This window comes from Zeus faber (assembly GCF_960531495.2).
Source record: "Zeus faber genome assembly, chromosome: 8".
In the NCBI taxonomy this organism is placed as follows: domain Eukaryota; kingdom Metazoa; phylum Chordata; class Actinopteri; order Zeiformes; family Zeidae; genus Zeus; species Zeus faber.
The window spans coordinates 11,368,396-11,386,797 of record NC_137195.1 but is presented as its reverse complement, the minus strand read 5'-3'; the positions used below and the strand labels follow the sequence as shown (position 1 = coordinate 11,386,797).

Genomic DNA, 18,402 nt, shown 5'->3' with positions numbered 1-18,402 from the left:
AAATAACCTTTCTGTGAGAAGGTAGATGCTGCGGTCACTTCTGGCCATTGTTTTATTTGTTGGCGGATGATCAACTTTTTGGCACGGAAACGGAATGTCAAAAAAGCACCAGTCATTTCCACCACTGGTGCTGAGCCAAGCGACAGCAAGAACTGATGCTACGTTCCATGGCAACTCGAAAATTTGTAATTGCTGTCCCCAATGGACCCTGTGTATTACTGCCTATAGCTATATTTATTATTATTATTATTATTATTATTATTATTGTTAGAACAGTTATGATAGAGCTCTGGCTAGGAAAGGCTCTAGTTACACTGGTGTGTGTATTTGTGTTCCTGCTTTGGCGTAAACCGATGGAAGCTTGTATCCTGTACCGATCTTCTTGTCTCTAATCTGATTGTTGTTGACTTCCTCTAGTCTCTTCTCACTACTTATGGCTTCCTCAAAAGGATGTTCTTGTGGGATAGTTGTTACAAAGACATCACATGAGGGGCAGGCTATGTTGAAAATTCACAGAATAAGTGAATAAGCTTAAAGTGCACTTATGTTAAAATTCTTAAAAAGTCTGACATTTAAATCTCTCTGGTCATAATGTCTGGTGAAAAGAATTCCCTCCAAGCACAATTTGAATTTGTGCTGAGTGGATCATTCCCATAAACAATTCCGCAGATCTGTTCACTTCCGCGCTCGGCCAGTTGCAACCGGAAGTCAATCAGTTTGGACGATCTAAAGCTGGTCTCAAAGCGTCACGTCTGACCAATCACATTTGTCGCTATAGAACTAAGCCCTGCCCCCTCCCTCGTGGAGAGGTTGCACTTGTAGACACACATACACACACACACACACACACAGTGGAGGCCGAGTCGCAGCGTCTAGGACTCTTGAGGAGAAGCAGAAAGACGATGTGTCATTGTTTTTTTGGGATATTTATTTCCGACCCAAAGCAGACGGTAAATGTTCACTGTGTAAAATGTGTCGACAGGACGTCCCAACGAAGACAGACAATACTACAAACTTTAAGACCTACTTGCCATATTTATTTTGTTTTTGGTTTGATCAATTTTATTTTAGTGAATTGTTAATTTAAGCGGCTGCACTTGTTACTTATTGCTCACAAACAAATGATTTGATTTCAAGTAGTAACATTCTTTATATTTAGATTAGCATTTACTGACAGGACTTTTTATTTTTAATATTCAATAAAATATCTTATACATCTACATTCCTTGGTGATGTCATGCTCTAGGTAATCTGCTTATCAATTGTTTTAAGTAATAAACACATAATATTTTACCGGAACCTCTCCCATTCGTCGGGGCCATTGAAATCTTCCAGGACATGTCGACACCAATTTCTTTTCAGAGAAACGCTGATCAATTAATTGACAGTTTGGTGGGGCCCAGTTAGACGCAGGGGGGCCCGTGCTCACAGGCCCCCCGGGGCTCCTGGCCCCAATGCAACTGCATTGGCAGCATCTATTGAAATGACGACTTTGCTTAGCCAGCCATAGTCCAGTGGACCAAACACAGCTCTAGGGCAGTGGTAGGACAATAGGAGTATATTTTTCTGCAACACGCATGTCTTTTGTTGTGGGCAGAAAAGAGTGAACTCGGAAGAAACCCACATAAAAGATGGTGAGAGCACGCAAACCTCACTCTAGTACTGAGAACCACGGATCCAGTGTAGAATACATATTGACAGCTCAGAAAGTAAAAGTCCTGTTGTGATTATTCTTCATCCATGTGCTGAGCCAGCTGATCTCACTTAGTTGAGTAATCTACAAACACTGTTTTACCACGGACAAGGAAAAATGCAATTAATAATTTTAGAACACACAACTCTTTAAAATAGTCTTTTAATCAATCACATGCACACACAAAAAATACAAGTTATGTGAGAAAATGCTTGATTTCACAGCAAAACACAAGTTTAAGTCAAACATTTTGAGTCAAAATGTAAAGCGTAATGCAAACATCCAGTCCAGCTTCAATTCAATATTAGCATATCTCATGGTTTTCCTGAGGCAAAGTAAAATAAAAAAAAATGTACCAATCTCTTAAAATAAACTCTTGCTACCAAGAAGAAAAGCTTAAAAAAAAAAGTAACTACTTAAGTCTTTGGCACAAAATAAAATGCAATACCTATACTTACGCAAAACAAAAGTGCTGCTTTCTATTTTTCCAAGTTCGTACACAGAAATAGAACACATGCTACATTTTGATCTGTGCAGCGATGGGGTAACAAATTCTCTTTACAGCTTTACAGAGCCAGAGTGCATCAATGTGGACATTGGCATGCAATGCCTAACAAAACAAAAAGTAACACTGGTGGAATGAATAAAGAAAGTGAACAATAACTTAACCTTAACACTTCCAAAACTGCAGTGAAGCCAGCAACATTTTCAGCGCCGCCATTTACGCCACCCTAGAAATTAGAGAAAAAAATAATAAATTACACACTTACACACCACCCCACCGGTGCCATCAAAACAGCTCTGACCCTGTGGCATCCAGCACCAAGATGATAGCAGCAGATCTTTCTTAAGTCCTGAAATACCCCTTTCCCACTGCAACAAAAACTCTAACACCCGCAAGCTATACTGCTAATCAATGTACTTCTTTGTATCCTTTGTTCCTGGTGAAAATACTGGCTCTGGACTCCCATTGTCAACCTCCAAATTTACCCATCTACATCATTAACGCAGACATACCAGCGGTCGACCGCGACAACGAGACACCACAAGCCTCCGTATTCCACGCTGAGACCCACCAAAGGGACAAAGACCGTAAACAAGATCAAACGAAACAACGCGAGTCCCGGACCCAGATGGCCATGCTCACTCAGGCCATCACTCAAGGTCAGCGAGGTCCATCACAGTCTCAGCAAAACACCTCAGGCCAGACCCAACGGGGCGGGGAATTCCGTGGAAGCCCTCTCAATCAACCGAGGAGGTCACAACCTAGGCCGCAGCACCTGCTATCGCTGCATCCAGGAAGGACACTGGGCCCACGCCTGTACCACGGCGCCAAAGAGACGACCCAAGCCATGGAAACACACACACACACACACACACATTTAGTCTTTGTTCTTTTATTCCATTCATTTATTTATTTTTTTAATTTAGCGCTAAATAATTCTGTATTGTCTAATCTATATTTCTCCTTCCACCCAAGAGTGCAGAGCCAACTGTTATCTGCTCACGAGCACCATTCACAGTTTGTTGATAAAACAATCTCCCAGCAGCGGAATTGTTGCAGAACCAAAAGCCCCACCTTTTTAGTACCAGCCAACCATACAGTAAAAATGCAGATATGGTGGCAATATCCCTGTGTAGAGAATATAATGTGTGTGTTAAGTGTTGTATGAATTATTGTTGTGTTTTGTGTGTAAAGGGATTCTGTGAGAGTATGGAGGTTTGTTGTATGGTCTGAACCGCGGACCATCGTATGACCCACGACTCGGCCAGTCAACAGGGCCCATAGGAACTAAGGTGCACAGAGCCATTTTGAAAATCTGTATTAGTGTTGACTGTCTGGGACGTGGTAAGACTTTGGTAGTTGTAGGATGTCGGTTTTCTCCTCGTGTGCACTGTATTTTGTGTTGCAGCATTATTGCTGAAATTAATGTTGTCTGAGTGCTATTGGGATCATGACGGAAATATTATTGTATTGTGAGGGAAATAGAATGACATGGAAAAGTGGACGAGAAATGGACTGTTAAAAGTCACGAACGGAGACAGGAGGAGGTGAGCGGCTCGAGGGTTGGAGCATACTGAGAGAAGTTTCTGGAAGAGATTCCAACCGCATGTGCTTTGTTGATGATGTGTGAATGTGTGTGTGATGAACCCCGCCCAGGATCCACAGCTTAGCCACCAAACAGCAAAGATTATAACAGAGTTCCACCCACTCCAAGCTACACGCATTTAGCATAGACAATAGCGCTGATTATTAACTAAAACCCATATATAACCACGACTGAACCCAAGGGAACCAACTGGATCACCAGAACTGTCTCCCCCGCTCACTGACATCCCTGCCAACCTGTGGACAAAACGACGACACCAGCGCCATCAGCGCTGCATCCCCTGAGGAAGCCAACGCCACTGCCAAAGGCTAAGTACTCACACCCAGTGATTACACCCATCAGAAACCGTGAGCCAGCAAAGCACATGGCACCCATTTAACCCCTTAAAATGACTTTGCAGGGTCAGAGGAATCCTAGCATTCATACGAATCACAACATTATTAATAGTACTCCCGATACTGTGGCATCATGCTCAACCGCTAAAAGTTAATGGGGTCCTATAACCTACGACCCCACAACCAATAGAGTACACATGGCCACATCGCCATACATCTGGGACTGCATGATACACTGCACCCATGTCAAACGAAAAATAACAATCTGTAAACACCCCGTGTCTACATAGTTGCCTTCAGAGTTCAAAGGGGGGGTCCCCTCACAAATTGAAGGCACAAAACAAATTTCAGGTGGATGTGTCTATACAATACTTCGTCCCAGGTCAACCACTGACAAAAATGTTGATTGCTCCTTCACAGAGCTTGTTCGGAGCTTTGAACATCTGGACTCGGAAAACCCTCACCCATCTGGATGGCCAGAAGGGGGCCTATGTGAGAATGCTGTTCATCCATTACAGTTCAGCTTTCAACACCATAGCGCCCCCCCCCCCTACATGAGCACAGTATCCATGTGTACATTTCACCGGCACAGACTCTGAAAATATATCTGGCACTGATCGGCTGGTGAAAACCGACCAATTCCGGTCACCGGCCGATCGATCGGTGCATCTCACGTTTTATCTGTTAACATTACGATCACATTTTTGTGCTTTATTATTATTATTATTATTATTATTATTCTCCCACTTCCCATTTTACCTCAGAATGCAGCGTTACACCTGGGTGGATAATAAAGTACTGCCCAGTGCGCTGCGTAGTAGTGGATGTGGAGTGAGAGGAAAGGGAGGCCTTACACAACCATAGGTAGTATCATCTGGTCCAATCCCAGGGATGTAGTTTAAATACCCAATAAAAGTACGGTATTGTTTTTTATGTTTCGGGCGGCATTTCATTGGTACACAAAATGCTTGCAGGTTGGCAGGTCTGCTGAAGGTACAGCTCTTGTGCCGGCTAGTCCCTGCCCTGAAGTTGGAGCTAAAAGACATCCCTAAAAATGGCATACTAAGAACTAAAATGGTTCCTAGTTCCTGCAGTGTGGAAACAAAAAAAAAAAAAAAAAAAAAAAGTAAAAAGCGACGGTTCCTCCAAAAGTTCTTTAAAACCATGAAAAGGTACCTGTAGTGTGAAAACACCCAATGAGCCTTGGGCGTCGCCGGTTCACCGGTTGTCCTTCCTTGGACCACTGTTGGTAGGTACTAACCACTGCATACCAGGAACCCCCCCCACAACACCTGTCGTTTTGGAGATGCTCCGACCCAGTCGTCAAGCATCACGATGTGCTCCTTGTATATATATGTATATAAATCCTCAATTATGTGCCATTAAGGTTAGTATGTGGACATGGATGTTAAGATATTAAAGCACGCTGGCAGCCAGGAGAGAAACTACAATCCAGGTGTTATCCAGGATAGCCAGTGCACGTGGGCGTCTGTGTGTAATAAACTGCAAAAGATCTGTATATTTTCTTCCCAAAGGCAAATTTCATGTAAAATTTAGGAAGTGGTTCATTCCAAAAACTGTACTTACCTTTCTTCATTTGTTTCCTTCCAGCTTATGTCATGCAGTATGAGGACCTGAGGATCTCTCTGTTGATGTGTTGATGCAAGACAAAGTGACAAATAAAACTCTCGTCCAACCAAAATAGGGAAATAGTGATTAGATGAATCAGATAGTGATGGTAAATAGTGAAATAAAGTTGAAGACAAAATGCAGACATACCGCATTTTCTAAGACTATGGGGTGGTCTGGCAAATATTCTGGTTTCTTCTTTGCCACAGGTGAACTTGCCAGCCTGATTAGAAAATCTCTTGAATAGGTAATTCTTCCTAAAAACAAAAAAGTTATACAAATTCTATATTACCTATCAAACTTAATTCCAAATGTAAATTAAACAAATCCCTAAAAAAGTTAATTCAAATGTTTTGTTTTTTTTTAATGGGATAACCCTGCAGCAGTGATTTGCCAGTCCCCACAGAGACCCCTGTCCTGGGCTTCTCAGCCTTTTTTTGACCTATGACTTTGATTCTTAAATAGCAGAGACATCATTGCTGTCAGGTTTGACAGTGTTCTTTTAGGTCCTTTATAAAATCATCATTAATCGCTTTGTTCACATGGCTTATGAGCTCTAAGAGCTTTGTTTGTTCATTAGAATTTTGGCTCCAATTGATTCTGCTTAAGAACTTCCTGTCTCAAAACAAATACAGATAACAAAAAAAAAAAAAGGCTGAAATCTTCATGCTTTACGGTCAAATGTGAATATTTTGTGAATGTTTGACATTGTTTGTGGAAGTAGTGTACAGCAACATCCCAACACTGGAGTCACACCTTTGGGTGCCTTTTGGGAGAGGGATGGTGTTCATAGAACAACTTATAACAAAATACCTAATGGTAACAGGGTGTTATTTCATTCACTCAAAAAAATAAAATGTAATAAAGCGACCTAAACTATGTCATGTCACAAGTCCAAATGGTCTTACCTGGCTTTTGTTCATGAAGATTAAGGATCCGGAAGAATTGCTCTACAGTGATATTATTCTTCACAAAAAAAAAAAAAAAAAAGGAGGTGATTACTTAAGTACAAAATTTAGTTGAAAGGAGGAAAAGAGGCGAGATCCGTGGGAAAAAAAAACACAACATATTTTTTCCTCTCGAATTCAAATCACATCCCTGGCGTTGACCGCAGCCATTTAAACATACATGATAATGATAACTCATGGGAAAGACGGGGGCTCCCCGACGTCACCAAACTTTGGGGATTTAACGAATCCGCATCATAACATTTCCCAAATATACTGAATAACTTATTCAGATGCTCCATTTACCTCAAATTTTTTTTTTTTTTTTTTTAAATGTTAAGAACAAATTTGTTAAGGAATCAAAATGAAGGAAAACATGGCGACTGATAAACAAAAATGCCAAGAAAATAATAATAAATAATAATAATAATAAAATAAATTAGGCCATTACATAGAATGAACATAAAATAAATTGAGCCACTGCACAGGATTTTTATTTTAAGAAGAAGAAGAAGAAGAAGAAGAAGAAGAAGAAGAAGAAGAAGAAGAAGAAGAAGAAGAAGAAGAAGAAGAAGAAGAAGAAGAAGAAGAAGAAGAAGAAGAAGAAGAAGAAGAAGAAGAAGAAGAAGAAGAAGAAGAAGAAGAAGAAGAAGAAGAAGAAGAAAATGGCAGCTTGGGGCCCCCTGGTGGCTTCGGGGGCCCCGTGCCACCGCATAGTCCGCACACACAGCAAGAAACGGCCCCGTCCATGAAAGTTTGAAAACCTAAAAACCTCCTGCGTTGTCTTTGTCGTAAGCATCTTGTTTCCCACCCTGACACAGAGTATATTATACATACAGATGTATGATGATGCCGATGTTTATTGTTTACATTAATTGAAATGGCCAATTCTTTATTTGGGTTCTTTTTCAGGCTTATTGCCGAGTTGTGTTACATTATTATTATTATTATTATTATTAATAATCTCTTCACCACATGTCCTATTGCTTCGACGTGAGCTGCTGCAACACCCCGGGGATGTATAAAGCCTTGTGTCTCTAAATGGAAGCGTTCTCTTACCTCTCGATACTCTGTTTGTATTATGGTCTGTGTGTCCGCATCTAAGTGGCCCCATCCTGAGCAACGTGGACGGAAACGTAAACACACAAATCAACTTGTCAGCGAACGGAGGCGCCCATCCCGAGCGAAGGCCCGCCGGGTGCCCCTCCCCGAACTTTACCTTGGTCGGTGTGGCCGCGGCGCAGAGGACGGGCGGGCTGCAGGTGTTTTTGCAGGGCTCTTTTCTTTGGGGCCTCCATTCCGAATCCGAGGTCAACTAAAATGGTCGAAATGGCCAATGTTTAACAGCGGGCGTTTGAAAACGGAACGTTCAGCCGACGCCGCGGCCCGGACGGCGCCGGGCGGCGTCCGACGCTGCGTTCTATTCGAGCTCGGAAATCGGTCATTCTGCGTCGGCAAGTCCCCCGCTCCCCCCAAGGCAAGCTGGTGCCTTCTACAAGGCGCACAACGTATGTCGGCGGACTGATTGGGTTCGGATCGAAGCCAGACGCGCCTCGAAATAAAAAACGAAATGACATCATCTGGGCCGCGGAGCGACCTGCCCCCGGGAGCTCCCGACTTGAAACGGCCGCTCCTTCGCGCGTTTCGAGCCGTGGGCGGTCAGAGTGAGAGGTCTGGGGTTTTTTTTTTTTTTTCCCCGAGTTTCAACTTCGATAGGAACGCAGCATAATTCCAATCCCGCTTCTATAAATACCCCCCCCCCCCCCCCCCCCAAAAAAAAAAGTTGACCGTAAAGCGTTAGAGACGCGGCGGGACCTCGCGGTGCGACCGCGGAGTTCCGTTGGCTGTTGTTTGGTCACCTCACAGGCGGCATTCGACTGTACCTGAGACCGGCCACCCGCCGCAGGACTGCTGGGTCCACGAGACACCGCCCTTTTCCCCCAAAATGGGTGCCCGCGCACCTTTTCAACGCTGTCGCGGGTGCGCGCACACACGCGCACACACACACATACACACACACACACACACACACACATACACACGCCGGCTGTTGTTTTCATGGTGGGGGTGGGAAACGGCGCGGCTCCCTCTCGCCTTTTATCCAGATCAATTACGCTCACTCGGACAATTTAAAAAAATATATAATAATAATAATAATAATAAATGTAATAATTAATATTCAGTGACCTAGGTGTTTTTTTTCTTCGTGTTCTAAGGAGCTTTTATATGACAAAATACTATTATACTATTCAAAAAGAAAAAGGCTAAAAGGAAAATCCCTGTCACTCTGATGAGATAACCCTTTAATACATGATATCGTTTTTAAAAATCGTATCCAAACAAGTATAACCTCTGATTGCTGACATTTTCTCACAGGAGGCAGGCCTGTTATAATAAGAAATGAGTTGGGGAAAAATAAAAAATAAAATAAATAATCCCAAATGTACGATATGTCTATGAGCTAGAGTTGTATAGAATGTACATTTGTGTTTTGGGGGAAGAAAAAAAACAAACAAACCGGAATTTTGCACGAGTCTCGGCAAAAAAAAAAAAAAAAAGCTACTTCAAATCGAATACGCACCAAAATATTCCTGCGGGGGACCGAGGGGCGCGGTCAAGCACTGGCTGCGGACGAACGCACGGTTCCCCGCGGCTGCCAAACTGCCTCGCATCGGCCTTAACGGTCCAACTCGAGGCAGGAAGCGTCCTGAGTGTTCGTCTGCCTGGCAGAGAGGAGCGGCGCACGGGCTCGTCAGCCGACCCGGAGCCAGAGCAGAACGCCATTGCGCCCGAGATTATCATTATCATAACAATCATCATTGTTGTTTGTTATTGATAATTGTGGCCAGCGAGCCGTTCTGTTTAACGTTATCAAAACTCTCACCATGCTGGCGCAGCATGGCAAAAAGGGACTGCCTCCCTCCCTAGACCGTGACCTGTGGGCAGAGAACCCCGCAATTCCATTCTGGGTTTTTATCTTTTTCATTCTAGTCCCCAGTGCCACTCCACGACCCATCTGTTCCGACGTTAGCCTTTTAGAAGTCATCATTGAATATTGTATCGTATCATCCTCAACGCTCGTGTGAAACGCGCCGTAGCTCAAATGTTTTGGCCTAAATCACACCTGGAATGATTTGTGACGCTTGATGCTTGATCTCGACAGTGGGTGGAAATGGCAAACGTTGAGCCATAATAAGCTCCTCAATATCTCTACTGTGTTGATATTTCGTCTAAATTTATTTCATTCACAGCGACGGAGGCCCCTTATATTTTATTCCATCGTTGTTCTGCAGCCCCAGGTCTTCATCGGCTGTTCTCGGCTCCCATGGTGATGTGTCGATTGCCACTGCATCAATGTAATTTTCCAATATTATGCCATTGCCGACGGACACGCTGCCCATTTTCAGATTCACATTTGTAATTGCCTTCATTCACCGGCCAATGACCAGCAACACAATGCGGTGGGAGGATTATGCAATAAGATAGCCGGCTGGAAGATTTTCATGGCGAGCGCCGCAATCAGCCGGGCTCATCACTGGATCGTCGTCGTCACTTTCTGCCTTTCTAATGGAGATTGTGGCTAAAACAACTTATGATCAAATTCAAACTGCATTGGCTGTGACTGGGGTGAATGTATTGCAGCAGAACACCATAGAAAGAAAAAGGCAAGAAATAAAATAAAAATAAATAAATAAATACTGGAGGTGGCCTGTCAATGAGATGTGGAAACTTTTTAAGATTTAATATTAAAGACATTTACTTTCTTTCAACCATATTGCTTGTTTATTGAACGGACAGCAAATTAGAAGCATGTGATGATGGAACTGGTTTAGAACAAATGAACACTGTTAGTCTGAGTCCGGTCGTCACAACACAAAGTTATATTATTTTGAGTCCAAGATGACCAGATAAAAATAAATCAAGTGGAATAATTTGGTGGTGTGTGTGTGTGTGTGTGTGTATATATATAAATAATTTTTTTCTACAATGAGCACATATCTAATTTCAATATAGCCAACTACTGAAAATACCCAACCATTTTACTGAAAGCTAATATTGTATACAGAAACAATGCTGTACAACAATACAACAATACTACCTAATTACATAAAGAACAAAATAAAATTGGCCAATTCCCCGTATTGAAGTTCACAATCCTGAGGTGATTCCACAACTGTATAAATGTATGATCCTTGCAAAACCAGTTTTTCTTCACGTATGATATATCCAAACACTGCTCATCAAAATTCTTCTTTACTCAAAAAGCAACTGTATTTTCCTTGAACCTATTGGTCTTCCACTCAGTTCCTTGACTGCTGTTTGTGCCTCCTGGCGGGATTCCATCATGACTGTCGCAGAGCCTTTACACATTCCATATCTGTCATACTGCAGCATGACAGATCCAGGGATGACACGATATCCATAGCAGAAGTCGTAGATTTCATCAATTTTGATGTGAGATGGTAGGTTAACAAGCTTCAGACAGGTAGGACGATCACAATTCTGTGGAGAGGAACGAACGTCTCCATGAAATGATCCATTACCCCCTCCTTGTCGGGTATAGGGCGCTGTATATGAATCTGAGAAACTGCTGCCTCCTTGGATATGAACCTGGAGATTAGGCATTGGTATTTTGCCATGCGATAGAATACCCAGGTCTGGATACTCCATGTCACCAGGATGATAGGCGGCTTCATTACTCCTTGCAGAGTACCTCTCCTCCCGTTGCATTGACCCCTGTAAGACTTGAGGATCAACCCCAAACACTTGCATCTGAGACCGTGAAATGCATTTCAACATGACTTCAGATCCAAGAAGCCTTTGCCCATTTAGAGATTGGGCACTCATAGCCTCTCCCTCAGACTGAAAGACAACCAAAGCTTCTCCAAGACCAGCACCTTGTTGGTCATGTAGCAAGACCACTTTGTCCTCAGTTGTATTAAACCCAAGGAAGTCCATAATCTCCACTTTCTGCACATCAATGGGCATATTGCGCACATAGAGACACACTTTTTCAGAGTCATATGGATCCTCTTGCGGAGCACGAGGATTTTCTTGAAACATATCAGATCTTTCGGGTTGTCCATCCTTTAGGTTATGTGATTCGAGAATGGAGATCATTTTGTCTCTTGATATAGGTGATATATATACACATCTGTCAATAAATTCTTCTTTATGATGAGTCAAGGCAGCACAATAGTCTCTCAGACTCTTGAACAGCACAAATGCAGATCTTGTTCTTCTCCCTTGACTGCCAAGGAGGTAAAGAATCTGGTCATCCTGAAGTCTTGCATTACGGAAAAGTTCTTTTATGTTCCTTTTCTCCACAGAATGTGACAGATTTTCCAACATGACGCAAAACTCCTCATTAGAAGGTGAGCTGGACCTGCCGGCCAAAGGTGAGCGTGATCTTGGCCGACGTTGCGGATGCCTCTTAACATTAACCGGCGACTTTCCTCTTGCGGATTTACCATTACTGATGACGTCTCCATAATTACCGCCGGCTTCAAGCCATTGATCTTCGGTTGCCGGATAAACTTCCACAAACCTTGCACCAATGTATCCCCTATCCCTCTTCAGGCCTTCTTTTGCATCCTGTCTTGACGCAAATTTAACTAGACCTGTCCCAGTGTTTTGGCCACGCGCATTTTTCATCAAGATTATGCCATCAACAAGTAAACCATGAAAAAAGTGACTGACTTCATTTTCAGTCACAGAGAAAGGCATTCCCTTGAGAAACAAGTACAAGTCATCATTACAGGCAGCTGCACACCTCCGGTACCTCAGGGGAGAATTGCCCGACCGGCTCCCTGATCTCCTACCTGCCTCATGGTGGCCAGGTCTCCTAGCTCCAACTGGAACATCCATTTCCAGTCTCCTGGAGTTCTCCTTAGATGATTTCTTCTGGTCCAGCTCTGTGTTTTTTGTGCTTTCTTCAAGAATGCTCTGCATTTCGGATTTACTGCTCAGCAGCAAGTTTACAGGGGAACCCCTGATACAACCGCCCGAACGTATCATGGCTCTTCTTGCGTCTTCATCCGAAGCAAAGATAATGAAAGCTTCCTCTTGTTCGCCACCAATAATATGCACCCCACCATCTGGAATTTTGAGGCCAGTGAAGAAATCGCGAACATCCTCAGAACCTGCTGTGATTCTGAGTCCCTGTAAACGGATGACCACCGCCATGCTGAAGCAAAAACAACAGCACCTGCAGAGAGAAGGGCACAGAATATTATTGCCGACAGAGCCTCACTTGCTCATCATTAATCCTTGGCATTCCAACAAAACACAACTAAACCTGGCGCGGAATGAGAAGTCAAGACACGAAGGGTGCCATTAAACTACACCCATGGCCACAGCAGCAGGCTTCAACAGAGATAGATCCATAAGGCTGCAAAATTCATGAACATATGTGACAATCCCACATGAATTGCCAATGTTCACTTCAGCACATAGTATCAAGCCAAGGCACTTGAATTGAGAAGACATTTGTATTACTCAAGTTAAAAAAAAAATGGCCTATGAACAACATTGCATACACGCAATTCCATCCAGTAATGTGCATTCAACCAAGCACCATGCAGGTCTTCTTCCATTTTATCATTATCCAAATAATCCTGTGACAGCAGAAAATATAATCTGCACGAGCACTGTTCCAGTCAGTGCCTTGTCCGGAAACAAGAACCCAACCACCAAGAGACTCAATGTATTGCACCTGTATGATCACATCATACTACTCCAACCCTACAATAACCAACTCTAGCTCACCTCATTCAACAACATCCAGGAACGTGCTTGTAAGTTGTAACATTAAGACAGAGGACACTGGACAAAATCCAGTTGTTCTCTGATATCGCAATGAGAATATTAAGAGTGGACTGTGTACGCTTATTTAGGATTTTTTTTTTTGCCTCTAGCTGCTTCCCCTGTGGTAAAACAAACTTAAATTGAAATACATGAATCAATATACCCTCCCTGCACACATAGGAGGCTAACCCTTGAGTGCCATCATTCAAACATATTCACCATTTGTCACCGCTTAAGATTTACTTTTGGGTTGTTTACTTACCATGTAAACAGCTAGAGTTAAGGAATAAAATATCAAGACACTTAAGGTGAAAAGATTAAAAAGCTTTAATTGGGGAGTCTTATGAAAGGCAAAATAAAAACACAACCTTACATGTTGCACAAATTGATTTCATTAAGTTGGAAAAAAAAAACATGTTTAAGTCTTGGCTTGCATAAGACAAGAAAAAAAAATGCTTTCCACGCCATTGTTCCACTTATTATTATTATTATTTTTTTATTCCTTTGTATGTTTGCAACAATTGGTATTTCGAATTACTTACCAATGCGCCGAAGAAATTTGCGATTAAGACAGATATACTTCGATATGCTACACATTTATTGGAACCACTTGTTATGATGTCTAGGGCAATGTTACAATTTGCAAAAAAGAAAGAGGCCAATCACGTTGGCGGCAATAACGACCTACTCTAAACAGTGACGGACGGACGTCTCGTTCTTACACCACAGTCACTGCGCAATCCTCCATTTACCACCCATTGGGGTGCGAAGCCAACGATCCGAGCTTGAAGCCTCCATACAAGACAGTTTCACCAAGCTCCATTTTTTGAATAACCGGCCCAGTCGGAATTTAACTCAAACCGCCCCAACCAGACAAACACCACTGGTAAGAGTTACACGGCAAGACCAGGAATTTCATGTTACGAAGTCATTTGCGTCGTCCGCTCAGCATCTCCATTACGATCCGCAAAAGCGTTCTTTAACCACGTTCCTGATTTCGGTCACGACGCGCTACTTTGCGCATTGTACAAGCAACACAATGCAGCCCAGTTTCGAGAACACTGGTCTCTGCACTTCTTACGCCCAAAGCAAAGACGAACTTCAGCTACCCTTAGAGCATCACCCACACCGACACCCATCCTAGCCTGTCCTGGAAGGGCAAGTGAAAAGAGTAATTTGAGAGCAAGAACTAAACATAAGCCAAAGCCTTACTGGAATAATTTCAAAATGGGTGCCGTTAATCACACTCTCGTAGAGAACGAGGATCCGAGGTTAATACATTACAGCGCGTCACTCTCATCTCCAATGTGACCTGGAAATTAAACACAAAGATCACATTGTTCGTTGACATAATGTGACATATGATAAGTCAGCCGGAGAAGGAGTTCGTGCGTTATGAACATATGTACGAACTCCTTCTCCCGCTGACACATCGATTGCAATGCAGTAGGGATAGCTATCAACGAACTTAATTTTAAAAACAAATACGGACGCAAACCTGCACAATTCCCCCATTTCTAACAGCGTCAATTGTCGGGACCGAGGTTTGTCGTCGTGTCCACAGGTTTGTTGTACATTGCCAATTTTTCCAATTTTTTTTTTTTCCAGTTTTTATCCATATTACTTTACGATTGACTGTTGTCTTCATATGTGCTGCTTGTTAAACGCCGCATACGCTCCGGGGATGAGTGAAGTATTTATCGATCGCTGTCCTCAACGTAACGCGAGGTTCGGTTCATGAGTCAGCAATGGCGTATGAACTAGCGTTGCTAAGCTAACGGTAGCAACCAGTAGCTCCTGGAAACAGGCCCCTTTTTCCCCCCTATTAAACGCCCCGTTTACACGACTCTGCGCGGAGTAAAAACCGAGCGACAGTGACCTCGCTCGCCCTTTAAGACCATTCACCCCGACATTAGCGCCAGTGTTGCGGCCTTCCCGCCGTCGCTCAACACCGCGCTCCGCTAATAACGAACACACGAGCTCCGCCCGCGCTAAGGACGGCTCCGGGGCTGCCGGGGCCTTCTCGTGGCGCCGCTGAGAACCCCGCCATACCGAACGACGAAGGGGAAACTTACACGTAATGACTAAATGTATTTCTCAAAGCAAGCGTGTGACCGAGATGAAATGCGAGCCGGTTGGCGGGGGGGTTCAATTGCACCTCCCGCAGCGCTCCGGGGTTAGCTCCGCTGGTGGACGCGCCTGGTGGTCCGGTCCGTGTGAGCGGTGTGTCGCGCCCGGCGTCCACTAGGGGGCGTCGTTCTGGTTCTTCTTCTTCTTCTTTGCGATTTTTTTTGGGGGGGGGGGGGGGGGGCGATTGCAGTCCCGACCTTTACCCTACCCAGCGCCACCTGCCGTACCGGAGTATGTAGAACAGGACCCCGTTTACACGCGTCTATTAAATAAAATACAGTGATTAAAAAACAACAACAACGATATTCGATTTAACAATCCGGTGTTTATTAAAAAAATATTTTACCCCTCTCTGTGTTTCCCACACCTTATCTCCGTTTGTTCTTCGTATCCCTCCCAAGCCACCCCCTCGTACTGCCTCTCTCACCCCTGGTTGTAGTCTCACCCTTTTCTTCATTATATCCGACACGTTGCCTTATTACGTGCTCAACATTTTCGGTTACATTAAACCTCGCACACACTTGTGATTTTACTTTTCAACAGTAGAAATAAAGTCTTATTTAAACCAGTGTGATCAAACCTGAACTTGAATCTGGATGGAACCACCTCCTCGCTTATACCTCCCCCTTTGGAACTCTGTGTTCTAACTGTCTTTTGGACTCTATACTATGTCCCGCCCTCACTGTCCTCATCCCACCTTTTCTGCCAAAGCTGTGCTCTTTTCTCTTTGATTGGTGCCTTCCCTTCCCCTTTTCCAAATGGTATGTCAGCAATGTGCCTCATATTCAGCGGTCTTTTAGCCGGCCTGTCTGCAAACCCATGACCCTGTTATCCCACACGAGCATGGGGGTGCCCAGCAAAGTTCGACATCTTTTCCCCGCGCTCTGAGGTCTAAAGAAGCATTGAAAAATTCTCAAACACTTGATCTCCCCGGTTGACCTCGTAGTCGGTAAACTTTAAAGGGCCGCTGCAGAGTCAGTGCCCAGCTCCGCCCTCACTGGCCCGACGTCTTCCACCCACCAAAGACCCACAATCGCTGCCATCATCTCAGCTGTATAAACCGATGAATTATCTGTAATTCTATCCCCTGGGTGAATTTGAAATTGTGGGATGTATTCTCCTGTACCTACATGATCATTTTGATCTTTTGAGCCGTCAGTAAATATCTGTACATTATTATAAAAAAAGTGATTCCTCATATATTGCTTTGCACAGTGTCCTCTTTCACTTTCCACCCAATCTATCTTTAGTTTCATAATACTGAAATCCGTTGTAGCCATCGGAAATAGCCATGGGGGAGCATTACTTATTGGAGTAGAGGCATTCAAACTTGTTTCTTTAACATCATATTCTTCTGATTTATCTTTTATCTTCCATCCAAAGCCATTGACCTTAAATCGGTTCTACTCACAGCATTCATTGAGGACGCTTTCGGTGGAATTTTCATCCACAAATCCTCGGATCTAATAGGCTTGTGCAAGTGTGTCCCTTCTGAGCTCCAGTGGGGTACCTCCCGTTTCTATCAACACAGCATTACTTGGAGCTGATCTCATCGCACCAATGCAAAGTCTTAAGACTTTGTTTTGCATTCAATCAATTTAAAATCAGTGAGATTTGGCTGCTGCCCCATCAACAAAACACCCATAATCAGTTTCTGATCTCATCAAATCCCTATACTCTATATATCTATTAACACCTGCTTATCTGCTCCCCAGGGCTATGCAGAAATAGCTCTTGTTAGATTAATTACTTTTTTGCATTTTGTTTCTAGCTTTTCAAGCTGTATCTCCCATGCACGTCGTTCGTCAAGCCAAATTCCCAAGTATTTAAATGTCTTAACTTTTTCCATCGGTTGCCCATACAAATTAGAACTGTGTTCATCTATCTTTCTCTTCCTAGTAGCGGGACTGGGTGAACGTTTAAATCCCCAATCGTATGAACATTGTTCTCCCTGTAGAATATCCTCCTTAACCGTTCTCAGCACACTTGCGTCATCTCTCCCCCTGATCCATATAGCTCCGTCATCTGCATATAGGGATGCACTGATTCTGTCTAGGTCCATAAAAATATCATTGATCACGATGTTGAATAGCAGTGGACTAACAACGCTTCCTTGAGGGATTCCATTAACTATATCACACTCGTCAGATAACTCGGGCCACACTTTAACTCTAAACTTTCACTCTGATAGAAAATCTAGAACCCAGCTGTAAGACCTTTCGCCAACCCGCATTCTATTCATTTGGATTAGCAGTCCTTCCCCCCTTGTGGATTTGTAGGATTTTTTCCAATATCAAAGAAAGCAATCGCCATCAATTCCTTCATCTTGAACGATTTCTCTATTTCATCACTCACTTTAACAACAGCATCCATAGTAGATCTGCCTTTCCTGAATCCATTCTGGTATCATGCAATTAGTCCTCTCTGTTCTAGATAATAGTTCAAAGTCTTCAGACTAAAATCTTTCCATCCAATTTGCACAGATGTGAAGTTAATGCGATGGGTCTATAATTTCCAGCATTATTTGGGTCTTTTCCGGGTTGAACAACAAGGTAGAATTATGCCTCTTCCAACTTTTTCGCACCAATCCTTCTCTCCATATCTTATTAAATAGTCCCAGAATGATACTGAGTGCTTGATCAGGTAGGGGGGCGTCGTTTCTCGCTATCATACCTCATGCTTGGAAAAGTTGAATGGGTTTTGATTTGAAAACATCTCTATCTTCGGTCTGAACCTTTCTGTAGTTTTAG

At 43.3% G+C, this 18,402-nt stretch overlaps 2 protein-coding genes across 2 annotated transcripts; both read right to left on the bottom strand.

Annotated features, from left to right (window-relative positions):
* Positions 1-1,846: 1,846 nt before the first annotated feature.
* On the bottom strand, positions 1,847-8,633 carry gra (granulito). The gene is made up of 7 exons (XM_080005921.1): positions 8,599-8,633; positions 7,935-8,030; positions 7,775-7,830; positions 6,677-6,734; positions 5,919-6,025; positions 5,727-5,785; positions 1,847-2,424 (listed from the first exon to the last, which is right to left on the bottom strand). Exons 2-7 carry the CDS (start codon positions 8,011-8,013, stop codon positions 2,415-2,417), a joined length of 369 nt encoding a protein of 122 aa, XP_079862047.1. The 5' UTR covers positions 8,014-8,030; positions 8,599-8,633; the 3' UTR covers positions 1,847-2,414.
* A 1,837-nt stretch (positions 8,634-10,470) lies between these two features.
* On the bottom strand, positions 10,471-15,725 carry rbm12bb (RNA binding motif protein 12Bb). Its single transcript, XM_080006212.1, has 2 exons — positions 15,598-15,725; positions 10,471-12,923 (listed from the first exon to the last, which is right to left on the bottom strand). Exon 2 carries the CDS (start codon positions 12,899-12,901, stop codon positions 10,970-10,972), a length of 1,932 nt encoding a protein of 643 aa, XP_079862338.1. The 5' UTR covers positions 12,902-12,923; positions 15,598-15,725; the 3' UTR covers positions 10,471-10,969.
* Positions 15,726-18,402: the final 2,677 nt, after the last annotated feature.